The 18,114-nt window shown below is 39.8% G+C and overlaps 1 protein-coding gene across 10 annotated transcripts in view; it reads right to left on the bottom strand.

Moving 5' to 3' along the window:
• MITF (melanocyte inducing transcription factor) overlaps positions 1–18,114 on the bottom strand; it is a 221,100-nt gene that overhangs the window by 22,159 nt on the left and 180,827 nt on the right. For 7 of the 10 annotated variants that reach the window (XM_040994801.1, XM_040994803.1, XM_040994802.1 and 4 more), the window contains exons 3-5: positions 6,157–6,384; positions 5,032–5,115; positions 3,116–3,211 (exon numbers count right to left, since the gene is read on the bottom strand). In XM_040994801.1, the coding sequence (XP_040850735.1) occupies positions 3,116–3,211; positions 5,032–5,115; positions 6,157–6,384 (408 nt within the window). Of the gene's footprint in view, positions 1–3,115; positions 3,212–5,031; positions 5,116–6,156; positions 6,385–7,409; positions 7,570–18,114 lie in introns of those variants that run through there. The other 3 variants (XM_040994809.1, XM_040994810.1, XM_040994811.1) reach the window with 2 other exon arrangements.

Here is an 18,114-nt window from a genome sequence, read left to right as displayed (position 1 = left end):
ATAGCACTACAAATGGGAAATTGTGTCTTAAGTGGTGGGTTGCTTTTTTGTATTAATGGCTGTTATATGCCGAAGCTACTGAAAGTTTGGTTAAAACAATCTAGGTTTTTAATTTAAAAAGTGAAGATTCTGTAGCCATCTATATAATTAGCATCATAACAAAGTACAAGTAACACCTTTGGAACTGAGAGAGGCATCTGCCAGAAGGTGTATTTTGCATCTTTGCTGAGATCTCATCCAGTAGGTTAACCTGACAAGATGTCTACCTGCAGAACACAGGCTGCACCATGAGCAGGTGAAAAGCACTGTGTACTGGGACTATCAGAGCAAGGGAAGATGCTCCTGTGTTTAAGCAACAGTTGAGACTGAACTGTGTTCCTCAATGCTCTGCTCCACCAAAATGAATATTTTTCCAAGTAAGTGATTATTGTAAAATGTTATTACTTTTCCTCTCTCTGGATGGTCCTCTTCTCTGAGTATCAATTGAGCACTGTTAACACAAGCAAACTGGGACTTTTATTCTTTGTTTGTATGGTACAAGAGGGCCCTTGTGCTCTCAGAACAGTTATTTCTAGACTTCAGTTCCCTTAGGACAGTTTCCTTGCTATGTGTTCCTTCATGTTATTTTTTAAAAGGGTTCAGTTGAAATAAAACATTTCAGAGAATCATATAAAAGGAAACAATGCCTAATATGAGAAATATTGAAAGTTAAACCTCACTGTGGGGCAAAACCTAAACTGTTCATAAGTTGTAGGGCTTTAGTTATTTGATTTTAATTGCTAAAACCCGGGTTTGCAAAAGAAGGGCTAAGTTAGTGACATTTGCAGAACACTAAGCAGTCAAACTTGTTCTAAATTCTTTCTGCAGAGTAAATCATAATTCCTTCATTAATTCTATTATGGGAGATGCTGTTATTCACACTTTACTGACAAACTGAGGCACAGGTCAACTGACTGAAGATTATATACTTAAATGTTGGTTCTGGGTCTGTGCTCCTAATCACCAAGTAAGCCTTTCCCCAAACAGGTGTTTGTTTCTTTTTTTGTATAAAATCTCAATTAGGCCACATTTAGCCTTTTTCAACAAGGGACTATATAAGAGAAATGCATACCGGGATAAAGTCAATGATTATCTGTGAGTACCTAAAGGGTACTTCTCCCCCAGCTGGGAATTAATTCAGTCCTGCCCAAGTGATCTCTCATGAGAATTTCCCTGAAATGACCTCTCTGCTCCTGGACTACGTCTGCAGGCCAAGGCTAAAGTGATCTATTTCTTCTAGACTGCTAAGTCCCAGGCTGAGAGGAAGCAGTACCTGCCTTGTCCTTGCATCCACAACACCTTGCCCAGTGCTGGCAATATATTAGGTTTTTAACAAATGCTACATCAAGCTTACAAAGAATTAGAAACAGAAAATGAAGGAATACACCCTCAATACTAATATGGACCGGCTGAAGGGACACAGATCATGACCAACATCTTCAGAAAGGTGGTTGCCACATGGAAAAGTTCTCTATGAAGCAAATTCAGATTTTTCTGGAATTTACAGAGACTCAGTGTGAAGGATATAATATAATTTTAATATAGCTCATGCGTGACACATATTATAGATGCTCAATAGATACCAAGTGGATAAGAACAACTGAAAAAATATGCTTCATAACTAAGATGATGTTATCAAGTACAACTTACGTTTCCAATGCCAAATGCTGTAACAGTTGTATATACACACTTCATCAAATGGAATGACCATATAAGATAAATATAATTAGCCCCATTTTGTTCCATTTCCAATTCAATTCCATGCTAATAGCCTGGGAAAGGCAGAAGATGGCCTGAGTGCTTGGACCCCTGCACCCATGAGTGAATCAACAGATGGAAGATTCTCTTTCTCTGTATGTCTAACTCAGACTTTCAAAATGAATTTAAAAAATCACTAAACAATAAGAAGAGAAATGACTACCAGTAAAAACTTCATTAAAGATTTTGGTATAAATAGGTAAGAGTCATCTTGCTCCCCAACTGAAGGAATTTACTTTGGAAGATAGCTTTAGAAAATTTTACTCTGCCAAAACAACATATTGTAAAATGTATTAGCTTCACAATTTTAAGTATATATTTCAATAATCTATGAAATCCAGCTACAGAATTTTCTCATCTTACATGTCTGAGACTGCTCTCATTTCTGCCCCTTTCCTTAGTCAACATTAGTCTTTTAAAAATGGGTTATGTTCAAAGAACTACTGTGCTGGCTTGGTTCTGATGCACTTAAACTAGATTACTTTGTACAAGACTGTCTAGCAAAGCAAAAATCAACAGGTCAGACAGAGCCCTCAAATACTAGCATAAAAACTAAGTAACAAATAAGAGTAAAAATGTTAGCACAACTGATTTAAGAACTAAAATTGAAGAGGAATAACCCTGATACCCTTCTATTACCTGAGACTATTAAGAACTTCCTTTAAAAATGGCATTAACTGGAGCAGGCACAGTGCTTGAGATCCTGCTTTAGAGTGGTTCTGGCTCAGCTCCTAACTCCAGTTTTTAGTTGCAGGTGATGGCTCAAATACTTGGGTCTCTGCCCCTAACATGGGAGATCAGGCTGAACTGGCTTTGACCTGACCCATTGCTGAATGGTTCAGGCATTTTGGGAGGGGAACTAAGTGGATGGCAGTTTTCTCAGTCTGATGTCTGCCCCTCTGCCTTTCAAATAAAATAAATCAGTGAAAATACAAAAATAAAATTGCATGAACCCTTTTCAGGCCAAACGGTTTAGTATGGTTGAGTCACTATAATCTATAATATTTCCTTAGCTGCAGAAAACAAAGTTAGGCATTAGATGTCAGGGAGAATTGGGGGACCAACCCTCCAATTGAAAGGGTATTTGCACACAAGGGGAACCCAGAGTTTTATAATAGCATTATTAACTCATGAAAGATTCCTGATTTCTGGTGTCAGTGTTCCTTATTAGTGAGTTTGAGGTAACTCTCAGGATTAATGTATTATGAGTAAATTTCTCAATGAATTAGTTATTAAAAAGTTCAGGAGAAAGAGGTAACTTTGATTATTTTCTTGGTATTTTCTTGAACAACAAAAACAACGAAAAGGTCATCAATACCGTATTTGCCATTTGCAGGGCAGGATCCATCAAGCCCAGTATTTCTTCATTATAACTTGATTCCAGGCTAATGATGTCATCAATGACATCATCCATCTAGAGGAAAAGGGGCAATGGGAGAGAGTTAGAAATAAGCCAAAACTGTAATGCAACACAAATAGAAATCTATGGTCCTAACTTACCCAATATAAGAATGCTTTTTTGTTAGGCACCAGGCTCATGGATTTTCAAGGGCCTATCTTCCCTGAAAATAACCTAATCAGGATAGGGACTGTAATAGCCATTCTGCATGTGAGATAAATGACCAAACACAGCTGCCTCAAAGTAAAGTTTCAACAAAGCATGCTTTAGCTACTGTACCAAACTGCATCTTGAGTGCTAAAAGTCACTTCCTTTATTCACTGAAGGTTGTTCTCCTCACATAGCCTTCTCGGAGGAATCCGGCCCCTAAATTCACAGGGGTAAATGGACAGTGTGGCCCTCAGGACGGTGGTTAATAGTCCTGCCCTAATATTCCACTGGCTTGTAAAATCAGTTTCTCCTTGCACAGCTAACAGAGTGCTTGATGCTCCCTGAGGAGTAGACCAGGACGAGGTTATCATTACAGCCATGGAGCTGACATTCCCACTAGATCAATTTTATTCCTGAAGTACCAACGAGAATAAACAACAGTGATTACATGTGCATTGCAGCAGTTGCAAAGTCTGTGAAAACATTTGTTCATAAACACCTGATGAATTGGAGCTAGCTGGTGTGTCTGTGCTTGGGTCTAACAGTGCTTTGTGGGGACACAGTGAAATTTCAGACCTCTGGGAAACGCTCCTCAGCACCCTTCTGCCACTCCCACTACAGGGAGAGGTTCCATCATGATGGGACCTGGGTTGGATCCTTAGGTTAGGAGAGAAACCACTGACCTTTAAGAGACTCGGTGTGCCAATCTATAAAACAGGCTTAATAATATCAACTGCCTTCATAGATTCTTGTGAGATTTTAGGACAAAGCATGTAAGTGCTCACAGTGTTCTCAGGTATATCGTCAACCCTGAGGAAACGAGGGGCATTAAGTGCCTCCTAATACAAATAATTGGCAACCAGCTTAAATAACTGCTTGCACACTGCCTGTTACTGTCCACTTCTAGGTATACCAGTTTTACTTGTTTTTAAGAGGTGATTTTGTAACTGACCTGGAAAACAGGCAAACAGATCAAGGGGTTTTGAACAACCTTTCTTTATAAATTTTTATAATTCTATTTATAGGAAAATAAAATCAGGGGTTGGATATATTCTATTTCAGAATTTTTTTCTATGTATGACAAAGGAGGTAAGTTGATGACAAGAAATATAGAAACCAAAAAATAATTTTTGTTGCTAATATTCTCTTAAATATCTATATACATGCATAAATACATAAGTAGATGTAGCATCATTTATTTAGCCATTAAATGTGATGTTAGAGAAGAAACTTTAACTGGGAAAACATTTCTTAAATTTAGTTAAATTGAAAAAGCAGATTTGAAAATGTATGTCCTATGACAAATCTATAAAACACATAGACCACACCTCCTCTCCATTAAACCAAAATCCTATGAAAATTATCACTTTACAAAAACATTCAATGATGAGGGTATATAAATGAAATAGATAGCATCATGTGTATATATTTAAAATACTTTCCAAATATTTAAAATCATGTGGGACAATAACACATTTTTAGTTTTTAACTTCCTAAATAATTATTAATCATGAGATGCAATGAAAAAAGTGGTTCTGTTCATGGATTTTCTTATTTAAAAAATGCATGTAGGGAGGTAAAAAAAAAAAAAAACCTCTCTTAGGTCATCAGCAAGGTGTGATCAGCCACAAATATAGATTCTCATTACAAAGTGTTACATCCTCTGCGGTCCAGTCATTCAATACCTGCATACATGATGCTCGCGAATGAGTGTTCATACTTGGGCACTCGCTCTCCGCCCTGTTTTGCTCTTCAAATTTATAAAATCCCTGCAGAAACACAAGCAAAAACAGCCCATGATATGGATTTGCAGATGACTTTGCAATGACACATTCAGACGAGGCTGATGGCAAAGCAACAAGATGAAGTAAAGTTTCAAACACAATGGAATCTGACCAGAGAGGAAATAATGAAGGACAACTGGTATCAAATCATCCTGCTAGATGGCAAACATAGACAAGGAAACAGTGGTGTTGGGTTTGGGCATCATTTCCCTCTGGAAACTAAATTAACAGGACATTGGAAAAGTTAGCCCTGAATACACATAGTATCAGGGCACACGAAAATTCAGTTAAAATGAGGCTCATCATTTCATAACCTGGAAATCACAGGTATTAAATCACAACTCTCCTCTCGGTTATTTTCACATTCAAAAATTTGATGCAATGATGAGCTTAAAGGCATGCTTGAATCTTGTCTCCAATCCAGCCTTTATAAAAGCAGATTGAAGCGGCAGTGGCAAGTTTATAATGAAACTGAATGTATCCAGTAGTAGAGACCTTTGCTTTTCTGTTACATTCTTGTGTGTTGTATTATTCAGATCCATCCATGCACACTGTGTACTTTCTTTTTTTTTTTTTTCTTTTTCCAACTCAGGAAAATAAAAGTAATATTCCACACATTCACAACAAGCGGAATTTCTACACCGCCTGTCCCACACCTTTTCTATTTTTGCTTTTCCCTTTCCACCTCCCTTTCTCCTCGCTCTCTATTTTCACTGCCTTGTAAATCCGAAGGCATGGGAGAAAACAGAGGATTCAGTTAACAAAGGAGAGGCCAGTGGAGAAAGTGGCCCCTTCTCCCCTCTTCCACCTACTGCAGGCCAGGTTTCCTTCATGTGCAGCTTACCCAGTAACTCAGCAAGGGGGACAATAGGCTGAAAGTGCGGCAGCCACGTTGGCAAAAGGGGGAAAAGGGCTGGTGAAGAGTGGCCCTGAGGATAGACCAGACTCCACAGTTATGAGTAGAAATAATCCAACAGACAGTCACTTAGTTTAAGAAAACAGGAGAGGAGAGGAGACGTGAATTACCTCTTTGTCACAGTTGGAGTTAAGTGTGAGCATAGCCATGGGGCTGTTGGGTGCGCTGCTCCCCGGCACCGGTGGCATGACATGATCGCCAGGCTGGTTTGGACATGGCAAGCTCAGGACTTGGTTGGCATGTTTATTTGCTAAAGTGGTAGAAAGGTACTGCTTTACCTGCTGCCTTTGGGCTTGCTGTATGTGGTACTTGGTGGGGTTTTCAAGGTGGGTCTGCACCTGAGCATAGCCACGGAGGGAAAAGAAGACAGGGCCGTTATTTTTCAGTGGCAGACAGCTCTTCTTTCAGGCACAAGCACGGGAACAACCAGTTGAGCAGCAGAGTCAAGTATTAATCCCCTGCTGTGTACCAACCTCTGTTCTGACAGATTTTTATGTTATTCAAGTTTACAATCTAACACATAAGATTTGAGGTAGTACTTTGCCCTGTTTTTATGTCCCTATTAATGAACTATCCATCTCTTTCAAGCCTTCTTCCCTTCTAGTGTCTAATAATTAAAAGTTTGAAACTATCTTCAGGGCAAAAATTTCCCCTACACACCTGAAAGGATTTATTAAGATCAAAACAACAACCCAGAAGAAACATAACTTATTTCACTTCCCTTGGCAAACAGAGCAGCTTTCTGTTAAACAAAACACACACATACTCCCTAAAAAATCCGCTTAAGATCCAACTGCAAAATGGTTATAGAAACATTCCAGTGATTAAATCAACCAGTTGTGGATTAATTCCTCCCACTTTCATTTGGCCATAATTATTCAACATTTTAATTAAGAAGTCGATGTAAAAAGTAATTCCAGAATTAAGCAGTTCTTTGAAATGCATAACACTTGTAACATGCGTTTCATAAACATGGTATTTTTTCTCCTTTCTGATAAACACAGACTTAGAATTCTTGCCTCCCTACAACCCCATTCTTGCTCCCTTGCCCTCCCCCCCACCACCCCACCAATGGTTTTCAATTCACATCATTTTCCTCGATACATGCAATTTAATCTTATAAACTACAAAGAGGGGCCAATAGAATACGGTCAAACACCAGGAAAAAAGGTATCCTTCCAACATGTATTTTGTTCAAAACTACATTGAATTATTTCTGTGACATCAAACAATAAACAATATTAAAGAATAGATTTGTGCTTCATGAGAATAGTGTGCCTATTGCAGTAACATAACAAAAGTACCTTGGTCTATTTATTGCATTACAGCTCAGACACTGAACAGGAATAAGAATAAAGCTCACCTGATAGTGGTTATATTCTAGCATTTCCAGCATTACAACGTTTAAGGTGGCCCCAATTCGAGCAGAAGTAGAAGGCTCTTCCTCCCTCTACTTTCTGTAATTCCAGTTTGAAGACAGGCACAGAGAAGGCACTATAAACAAGGTATCCTGAGACACCACCGGAAACTTTATCACAGCAGCCCTGCTTATAATAACCTAAGCTAATTAGCTATGCATGTTAAAAAAAATCCATTCCATTCCCACAAGGGTGTTTTTTTTTTTGTAAGCCTTACAAATTTGGTCTTAAATATTGGTATCAATTTTTTCCCCTGGCTTGACGTCATGCTTTTTTTCATAAATATAAAAGAACCTTTTTAAGTGATGAGCTATCAAAGTCAAACTCACTGTCAGATCAAGGCCGATTCACTATTCATCTTTAGTTCCAGTAGTATTAATAGACAATGGCATTTCTCTTTCAGCAATAGGTTAAGAGCTGGGTGCCCCCTTTAAAGGAGACATTGCCTAAAAGCCAATGTTGCACATGAGATTTGTCTAATGGCCAGAGAGCTCTGACACTTTGACTACAGGAAGATTGTATTTTGGTATAGAAAAGATTCTTTGATGAACTTTTGAGTTCAACAGCCTCATCCTGCATCTTTGGCCAAATGTCTACCTCATTCTTAGTTGGGTAGATATGTAACTTGCCTACTGATCTCACATCAGGAAGAGGGACGCTACCCTAAACAGAGGATGGAACACACATGTACAAACAAAACAAAACTGCAACCACATGTATATGAAAATCAGAAATGAAATATTTTATTAAAAATCTCCTAATAATTTGGGAGGCTAGAGAAGATGAATTCTCATATATACAATTGCCATATTTACATATTTACTCATTCACTATTTTACTCATACACTAAGCAATGTGTAAATGCAGAATATGTACCATGAATAAATCTGTTTTCTGTATGTTTTATGTAACTTGGATCAGACAAAAGAAGAAAAAGGTATTTATGTATATATATACATACATCCATACACATATACATACATACATACACACATATACATCTATCTGATATTCTGGAGATGTTCTATTAGGCATAAAAATTCGATAGAAATTCGATTCAACAATTTCAATAATTTTATCTAAATGCCCAGGAAACTAAGTCCTCCTGGTCAACAATCTGAAATCGCCTTAAATGCTGGCGGGTCATGCACACAGAGGCTCTCAGAGACATTTTTAGGTTCCATGAAGGGTCCAGACATGATAATGATGAAGACAATAGGCATTACTAAAATAAACATAAAATGAGGGCAGTGAGTGCAATGTGCTCATTTCACTATCTCGCTTAAAAAAGAAAGGGCTGCACATTTAAAAATAAATGTTAATTCAGAGGCAGATTCTCATTCTTTAATGAATCAGAATTTCATGGGTTAGTAAGCAAAGAAGGAAGCAAGCTGCTCTCCAACAGTTTTGTCAGTGAGAAATTCACAATATCCAGGTTTGGCTGGCAGAATGGGTGCATTTTGCTCTTTTACTGTTTTTACAGTTTTCAAGCAGGTTGAAAGCAGATGGCCTCTAAATGCTCTGCAGTAGACAGAACATCTCCAGCTGTTTCCATGCCAAATACTTCAAACAGATAACATAAAGGAGGGACTTACACTGCAAGGTAAGGCAAAAGTAGTACAGCTGTGGCCAATGAGAAGACACACCTCACATCTTAAAGGAGCAGCAGATGAAAGTGGCAGTTGATTGTGGCCAGGTGGGAATACAAGGCAACTGTCCACCTAGTTTTCAAGGATAACTGGCAATCTAAACTTTTTTTTTTTTTAATTCAACAGGCAGAGAGAAACGGAGCCAGACAAAGTACAGACAGACACCATTTGGTGGCCCAGTGTTCCGATGTCTGTCCCAGCTAGGGCATGGGCCAGGACTGGAACCAGAAGCAGGCTTACACAAGGACCCAGCCATCTGAGCCATTACTTGTTGCCTCCCAGAGAACTACCCTGGCAAGAAGCTGGATTCAGAGGCTGGAGCTGGGAATCCCACCCAGTCACTGCACTGGGAAGCAAACGTCTTAGCCTGAGTCTTAACTGCCAGGTCAAATGCCTACCACTGAGGTTTTGTGCTGTTTTGTTTTGCTTTGTTTTGTTTTGTTTTTCTAAGTGAAGTACTCTAAGTTCCAAATTTGGACACCCAGTGTCCTGTTTTTTTCAAAGTATAAGTCAGATCAATGTACCCAGGGTCCATGTGCATATTCTACATATTTACAATTCCTGAGGGATGGCCTAGGTTTCAAGGAAAAGTTCACCTTCTGAGAGGCTAATAGTCAAACACAGACATTTCCTGGTGTTTGAGTGACCATGAACATGACAACTTACTTGGCAGATTAGCCAGGAACCCAAAATCTGAAAGGGTCTTGGAGACTCCCAGGACCCCTGATAACATTTCCAGAAACACTCATCTACAGCCTGGTTAGACCTCTGATTCAAACCTGATGCTGTCACTCACCACTCTAGGTGATGTCCATGAGAGAACCTCCTTGTGCTCTGCTTCTGTAGAAGATGCTGGAAAAAGAAATGAACCCTGTCCCAACTCCTTCATAGCACTGTAAGGCTCTTCGACAATTTCAAAAGCCCAATAAATGAAATTTTCTGTCCTGAGCTATCTTGATTCATGGCTCTTTAACGATCTTATTTTCATTAATTTTTAAATAACCAAAAATCATGCAAGTAAGAATGTCTATATTGCATTAAGGAGGACAGGAACATCTTCTGATCTCCTGATTATTATGCCATGTCCTAAAACTCGGCTCAATTATCCACGTTAAAGAATCCAGACAACAAAAGATGCATATTGTTGAGCGTTTGAGACATAGGCCACAAAATGAAGATGCTCTATCCACTATCAAAGTATGTATCTATCACTATCATTTACATTTTTATAAAATAAATATTAGCTATCTGATCAAAGTACAAAAAATCCAAAGGCTTTGAAGCATTTTTTTTTTCTGCTCCTATATTTTTCTGTTTTTTTATTCACTCAGATCTTGACAGTAGCAGAATTGGAAAGGCACACTTCCTGTCACATTGTAGTGTGGCCTCTTCCAGAGTGACACTAGCAGGTTCTTTTCCATCAGTTTCATTCTAAAGAGATCCTGGAGTACACCTGTCAGGATAAGGTGGCGGTTGTAGGGCCCAGTGCAGTAGCCTAGTGGCTAAAGACCTCACCTTGCATGTGCCAGGATCCCATATAGGCACTGGTTCTAATTCCAGAAGTTCTACTTCCTATCCAGCTCCCTCCTTGTGGCCTGGGAAAGCAGTCAAGGATGGTCCAAAGCCTTGGGACCCTGCACCCATGTGGGAGACACAGAAAAGTCTCTAGGCTCAGCTCCAGCCATTGCGGCCACTTGGGCAATGTATTAGCAGACAGAAGATCTTCCTCTCTCTTTTTCTCTCTGTATATCTGACTTTCCAATAAAAATTAAATAAATCTTTTCTTAAAAAAAAAAAAGATGGTAGTTGGCGTCTTTGTTGCCAACAAAATTTATTAAGGCAGCAGGGAAGGCCCACTTCAACATGCACATTAGCTCTATTAATCAATTTGTAGAATAGAATTTGAATAAAACTGAGGGAAGATTTCCACAGGCCTTTAGCTTGATCTTGATTCAACTGTATTAAGAGTTTGACAAAGCTTTCAGATTTCTTATCTTGTGTTCAAGAAGGCACTGTGCCTTTGCCAGTGTGTTTGAAGGAAATTAAAGGGGGTCTCAGCCAATCTGTCACTATCTATCACCATTACTCTACTACAATCCCTTCCATCCTATTTTTTAAATTTATTTTTAGTTTATCTGAAGGCAGACACAGGCAGACAGACATGTGGGATGTCAAGCAAATCCCTACCCTGTACTTTCTAAAAATGTCAATGTACAGAGAAAGTCAACGGTGCAATCCTAATCCCTGGGGTGAAGGATCAGAATGAGGTAAAACAGCTTCAAAAAAGTAGGCAAGGTCTTACACAAGTGACACTGGATCAGTGTTAGGGTTCTTTAAATTGCATAATTATGTTACCACAGAAGAAAACACAGCCCAGAACATATGTGCTAGAACACATAATCCTGTTTTTTGTACAACCTGTACACAGATATCTTTAACCAAAAATAAAGATAACAAAGATATGAATTCTGTTTTAAGACAGAAGACACAAAGTCAGTTGCAAACAAGTAGCAAAAATGAAATATACTTAAGTATAGGAAGGTAAAAAATGAACTAAGTTGATAAGTCCAAGGCCTTAGCTCCATACCAGGACACTGCCTATTTGACTAGCCTGCTTCTTCTGCCATTGTGTATGGGTTATAGTCTAAGAATGGATTTGGCATGTTTAGATAGTAGAAAAAAAATCAAAAGAAGAATGATATTTCATTACACATGGAAACTGTATGAAATTGAAATTTCAATGTCAGTAAGTACATTTTTATTAGAACACAGTCATACCCTTAGTTTACATATTGTGCATGGCTGCTTCCTTGCTAAAACGTAGAGCTAGAAACAGAGCGCCCATGGCCTCTAGGGCCTAAAATAGCTGTTCTCTGGCTTTTCTCAGGAAATGCTGACCACTTCCTTTGGGCTCTTTAATCCATGTCCCTCACTTGGCTTCCATTTTAGCATTCTTTCCTAGTTTTCCTCCTATCTTTATTTCCCAGTCTCTTCTGCTGGTTTTCTCCTCCTTCTCTTTAATGTTACAGAAACTCAAGTCTCCAAAAGGGATTTCATCTATTTTGCCAGCTCTGGCAATCTACCAACCCAGTCCCCTGGATTAGCCTGGCCCATACCTGGCCTAAGCTCCAGACTCATCTCTGCCTATCTCCTTGACAGCACCATTTGGAGCAGCTCAGGCAGCATGTTCATCAGCATGTCAGAGTCAGGTCACACTACAGAATTCTGCAACCCAACATTTTGCTATTTTTCTGTTAGGCTGGAATACGTTAAATTGCCAAATTTTATAGGTACAAAATTGGACTCCAGGGGCTCTACTTCCAACCCGGCTCCTTGCTAACACACCTTGGAGAGCAGCAGAGGATGTCCCAAATATTTGGGCCTCTGCCTCCCATGTTAGAGGCCTGGATGGAATTCCAGGCTTCTGGCTTTGGCTTAGCCCACTCACGGCTATTGCAGTCATTTGAAGAGTGAATCATTAAATGGACAATCTCTCTCTCTCTCTCTCTCTCTCTCTCTCTCTCTCTCTCTCGTGTGTCTCTACTTTTCTCTCTGTAACTCTGCCATTCAAATAAGTCAACAAATCTTTTTTTTTTTTTTTAAACAGTCTCTGTATAACTCAGTCTAGTTACTTAGTTGTATCTTTTGGCCATTGTTAACTCCACCCTTGATCTCATAGTCTATATCCAATCTACCAGGAAGTGTTGTTTTCATCTTCAAAACACATCTGATTAATTTTCAGCCTCTACTGTTATCATCTCCTGTGATCCAAACCATCATCATTTCTCATTTAGATTAAATGTTTCCTGAATCTTTTGTTTCTGTGGTGGTGCTTGAATAGTCTATTTTCAACAAGATGGACAGAGATCCTTACAATATATGTCAGCCCATATTATTCCATTGCAAAATATAAAATAAAGAAAATTTTGCAATAGCACCCTATTTATTTTTAAGAGAAAACAGCAACAACTTATAATGGTTTTTAAGTCCCTATTATGGCAACAGTATTCACAATACCATTGAATAATATCGAAATGTATATCTTTGGGACTGAATCCAGAGCTAATGAATCTGAATCTTTGGGCATGAAGCTGAAGAAATCCATGTCAATGGGCAAGAACTGTGACATGGCAGATATTAAACCATAGTTTGGATTGCCCACAGCCCACGTCTTGGTAATGGTTTCAGTCTCAGCTTCTCTGTGCTTCTGATCCAGCTTCCTTCTAATAGACCAGAACCCTGATGACTTGCTTTAATGTCTTGCTGCAGATACCTCAACAAGTCACAGGTAAAGGATGCCAGGCTGTCAATTGGGGTCCCAGATCACAGGTATGTCTTGCTGTCCTATACAATATTTAATATTCTGAAAATCTGTCAACAAAAATTAAAACATTAAAGTTTTCACAACAAAATCTATATCCTTTGCTCCTCGGGATGTATTAGGAGATCTAGTAACAGCCTTGGGTTAGTAGTTTGTAAAAAATAAACTGATAAAAAGCTAAGCTGTAGCTCCCTCTCTGGAGGAGGCACTGACTTTTCTGTACTCCACATCCCCACCACTCTTTATTCTCACACTGGCAACTCTCCTGCTTCCTTCACTAATCTGTCTGATCTCTTATGCTAGGGTGTTAAGCTGCTGCCTGCGAAGCCAGCATTCCATGTGAGCATAGGTAGAGTCGTGCCTGCTCTACTTCCAGCTCCCTGGGAAGGCAGTGCAAGATGGTCCAAGTACTTGGGCCCCTGTCTCCTATGTGAGAGACTCAGATGGGGCTTCAGGCAAGTGCTAATATGGCAATTGTTGAATGAACCAATAGATGGAAGAATAAATCTTTCTTTGCCAACCAAATAAATAAGTAAATAATTTTTTAAAAATGTATTTATGTGTTAGCCTTGTAGTTAAAGTCCTTGCCTCAAATTTGCTGGGATCCCATATCGGTACTGGTTCTAGTCCTGGTGGCCCAACTTCCCATTCAGCTCCTTGCTTGTAGCCTGGGAAAGTAGTCAAGGATGGCCCAAAGCCTTGAGTTCCTGCACCTACATGGGAGACCCAGATGAATCTCCAGGCTCCTGGCTTCAGATCAGCTAAGCTCCGGCCCTTGCGGCTGCTTGGGGAGTGAATCAACGGATGGAAGATCTTCCTTGCTGTCTCTCTTCCTCTTTGTATATCTGATGTTGCAATAAAAATTAATAAATCTTTTAAAAATATATTTATTTGTCACTCCTGCCTTATCCTTTCACACATTAAATCCTTGAAGGTGCTTCCAAGTATGATGGAATGACAACAATACAAGCATGATCAGAAAACCATGTTATATAAACAATCTCATGTGAGACAACAAACAGTTTGATAGGAACTTAACATAAAAATAAACTGATACAAACTTGTTAAAGGTATATGTGTGTCCATCCAGTAACTGCATTTTTTTTAAGATTTATTTTTTATTTTTATCGGGAAGACAGATTTACAGAGAAGGAGGGACAGAGAGAAAGATCTTCAGTCTGCTGGTTCACTCCCCAAGCAGCTGAAACATCCAGAGCTGAGCCGATCTGAAGCCAGGATCCAGGAGCTTCTTCCAGGTCTCCCACATGGGTGCAGGGTCCCAAGGCTTTGGGCCGTCCTCGACTGCTTTTCCGGGCCACAAGCAGGGAGCTGGGTGGGAAGTGGAGCAGTTGGACAGGAACGGACATCCATATGGGATCCCAAAGCTGCAAAGCTAGGACTTTAGCCATTAGGCTATTGTGCCACACCAGGCCTGCAACTGGGCTTTTCAAAAACTTTTCTAAGGAGATCTTCACATACAGAGGCACAGAGTTGGGTGCAAGGACGTTCACCAGAACTCTAGTAAAACAAGAGTAGGCGTACTATCCTAGCACATATTCTGCCTATTTATAAAAATATTTATAGGACACAATCACGCCCTTCACTTCCATAGTCTCTGCTTCCAGGCTGTAATAGTGTAAGAGCAGAGTATTGTCCCCACAGCCTGAAGTATTTACCAGCTAGCCATTTTACAGAAAAAGTTTCCCACCATCACATTCCAGTACCAAAAACACTGGAAATAAGTATCTACCAACAGCCAATGCATTACTTGTGAGGTAGCCATACAGTCTGAATCTTAAGCCCTGCGCATCCCAGCACTGGAGCCCAGTGCTTCATTCTGTGTCCTAAGGGATGATATGTGCACTGTGGGAAGTTCAGCAGTATATCAGGCCTCCCACCTACAGCCTCCGACCCCCCACCCCACTTAGGATGGTCAAAAATATCTCACATCACTGACAAATGCCTCCTGAGAAGGACCAAACAGCCCCCACTGGAGAAACAAAACATTTAGACGGATACTATCCTGCCATTAAAATTGTTTATAAAAATTATTTCACGACAAAGTTCTCAGTGTAAGTAGGAACACAGAGCAAGTTAAAAACACTACATACACTACTACCCTAAATTGGTTTTCAAATGCTGCCATAGGGAAAATTTAAACAACAACAACAAAAAGGATTCATGATAAATCATTCACTAAAGTCTTAACAATCACTATCCCTGAACGATAAAACTATGGGGCTTATTTTCTTTGTTCTTTTCTGTATTTCCCGTAATGTATATTGTACTAACTTTATAACAGAAAAACTAAAATCCAATAAAAAAGTGACAGATATGAGTAAATAAAGATATACTGAATCAGAATTTCTTCAGGGAAAATTTGATCAACAATAAATGCATCCATGGAATTCTTACACCCTGGTGAAATTTCTCCTCGTTTCACTGAAATATTTGCTCAGATTAAGAGGATCCTGTTATTTGTGAAATTTTTAGTCTGACATGCAAGTGCAGATAGTTTACATTTGTACAATATTTGGGACATTTTTATGGTTTTGCAAAGGGCTATGATTACGTGGTTCAGTGGGGCCCTTATAATAGCCCATTGTCAGGATGGTCCAGTTCCCCCCTGCCCCCATGGGAGTTGCAAGTGCAGCATTCCACGTGCTAGAACTTTTCCATGTGCCCCAGTTTAGCACTGCCTCAGAACTGCAGACGTCTTTTTGTTTCAGCATTTCCCCCCTAAAATGCCCTCATTGTTTGCAGTTTATCGGGTATTAGAGATCATTACGGCCCAGGCAGCTCAACTCCCTTTACATAAGGACCTACACTCTGAAGAAACTGGCAGTGGCCAAGTTTGTCAGCGATGAAAACATTGCCCCTGGGGCTTATCAAAAGGTCAGTCAGACGGCCCCCAGTCAGAGAAGGGAGCTGAAGGCTCCTGGCTTGAAGGTCAAGTCCACATGAACTGAAAACTGGCAAAAAGCTTCCTCCCCATTAACACACAGACTTTAGGGTCTCTGTCATGAGACTCAGGGGGGTCCCTCTTGAATTCTGAAGAACTGCATTGTTTTGGGCAAGTCCTAAGATCTGCTTTACAGATTTTGTGATGCTGAACCTCCACACAGGAATGAAGCCTTATCGGCAACAGCAGCGGTGCACTGCACTGACAGCCCTTCAGAACTGTCCCCACCATTTATCGGGTCACACATTCCACCAGTACCAGCAAATACTCCTCTGGTAAGTGCAGCAAAGCCCCACATCCCATGAACATCAAAGATGGGAAAGCAGAGACAAACATAAAGCAACGTAAACAAGAAGGAAATGCGAAGCCCATAGAGCAATTAGTGAAAATGCACACAAACCAACCAACCAACCAACCAACCAACCAACCCAGAACAGAAAGCTGCAGGAAGAAAAGGCTCCTGTTCCTGGGGTGACACTCTGGCTGGAATCTGAACGATGACAAGAAGCCACAATAGTGAGTCCAGAAGAGGAGCTTACACCCTGAGTTGGGAAAGACCATGGCACATTGGAGGCACAAGAATAGCTCTAGCATCCCAGGTCTTGAGGTCCAGATGTGGGATAATTCTGGAGGTCTCAGAAAGCAATGTGGTTTTTCTTCCCTGTTACTTACAATGAGGCTTTAGAGAGGTTTTTAATATATATATAGAAAAATGATATGATCTGATGACTGTTTTGATAACATCATTCTGGGGCTGATGTGGACAGAGGGTACATATAGCCAAACCTACAAGGGAACTGCTGAAAGTTGGCTTCAGAGTGGAAGCAAAAGGTGAACTTATGTTTGGTGCAACAAGAATTTATAATCTGTACAGAGTTTGTACATGATGTGTATTTTTTTCCACCAACGTTTTGGAAGATTTCTCTTATGAGATATCATGTGGTGGCTTGAATAAAATACTAAGATGCAGTTGGATATGAGATTATATGCCACCAGATACTATCTATGGTTTCTTGGCTTGCATTTAATCTCATTTTAAAACAGCAATAGGAGTGGGCATTTGGCTTCATGGTTAACACACCACCACAGAAACCTGCATCCTTGCTTCAGAATGTTTAAGTGAAGTTCTCAGCATGGATTCACGATTTCAGCTTCCTGCTAGTGCACATCCTGGGAGACAGTGGTGGCTCAAGTAACAGGTTTGCTGTCACCATCGTGGCAGACCCCGCTGAGCTTCCTGTCACCTCCTGCTTTTGGTTCTGGCACAGCCCTGACCATTTTGAGCACTTGGGGAGTGAATCAGCAGATCGCAATTTTCTCTGCCTATTTTTCATTCTCTGTTTCTGAACTCTTAAAAAAAACACAACTAAACAATGAAACCAGTTTATACTTTAAAAGGGTTTTCTATACAATACTATTACCTCATACTGCCATAAAGAAGTTATAACAAATAATATATACCGCTGTACAATACCCTGTTGATCTCTGAAAAGCACACAAAGTAACAGGGCCCACAGTCAGAGTGAAGTGGAGACAGTTTAGTGTTTTAAATATCTGGCTGGATCTTAGATTTAAGTTCAAATCCAGAGCAAGGTGCTTAAAACTTCTGAACCTTAGGTTTCTATGTGTAAAACAGGATCTTGGACATTCTTGACTTAAAGATTGCTTTGGTAGATGGGTTTAAGGGATAGAAGTTCATGAAATGCATTTGGAACATA

This window comes from Ochotona curzoniae, unplaced genomic scaffold (assembly GCF_017591425.1).
Source record: "Ochotona curzoniae isolate NIBS_2020 unplaced genomic scaffold, NIBS_Ocur_1.0 contig_908, whole genome shotgun sequence".
Lineage (NCBI taxonomy): Eukaryota > Metazoa > Chordata > Mammalia > Lagomorpha > Ochotonidae > Ochotona > Ochotona curzoniae.
Note: the sequence above shows the minus strand (reverse complement) of the source record. Positions and strands in the feature narration are given on the sequence as shown.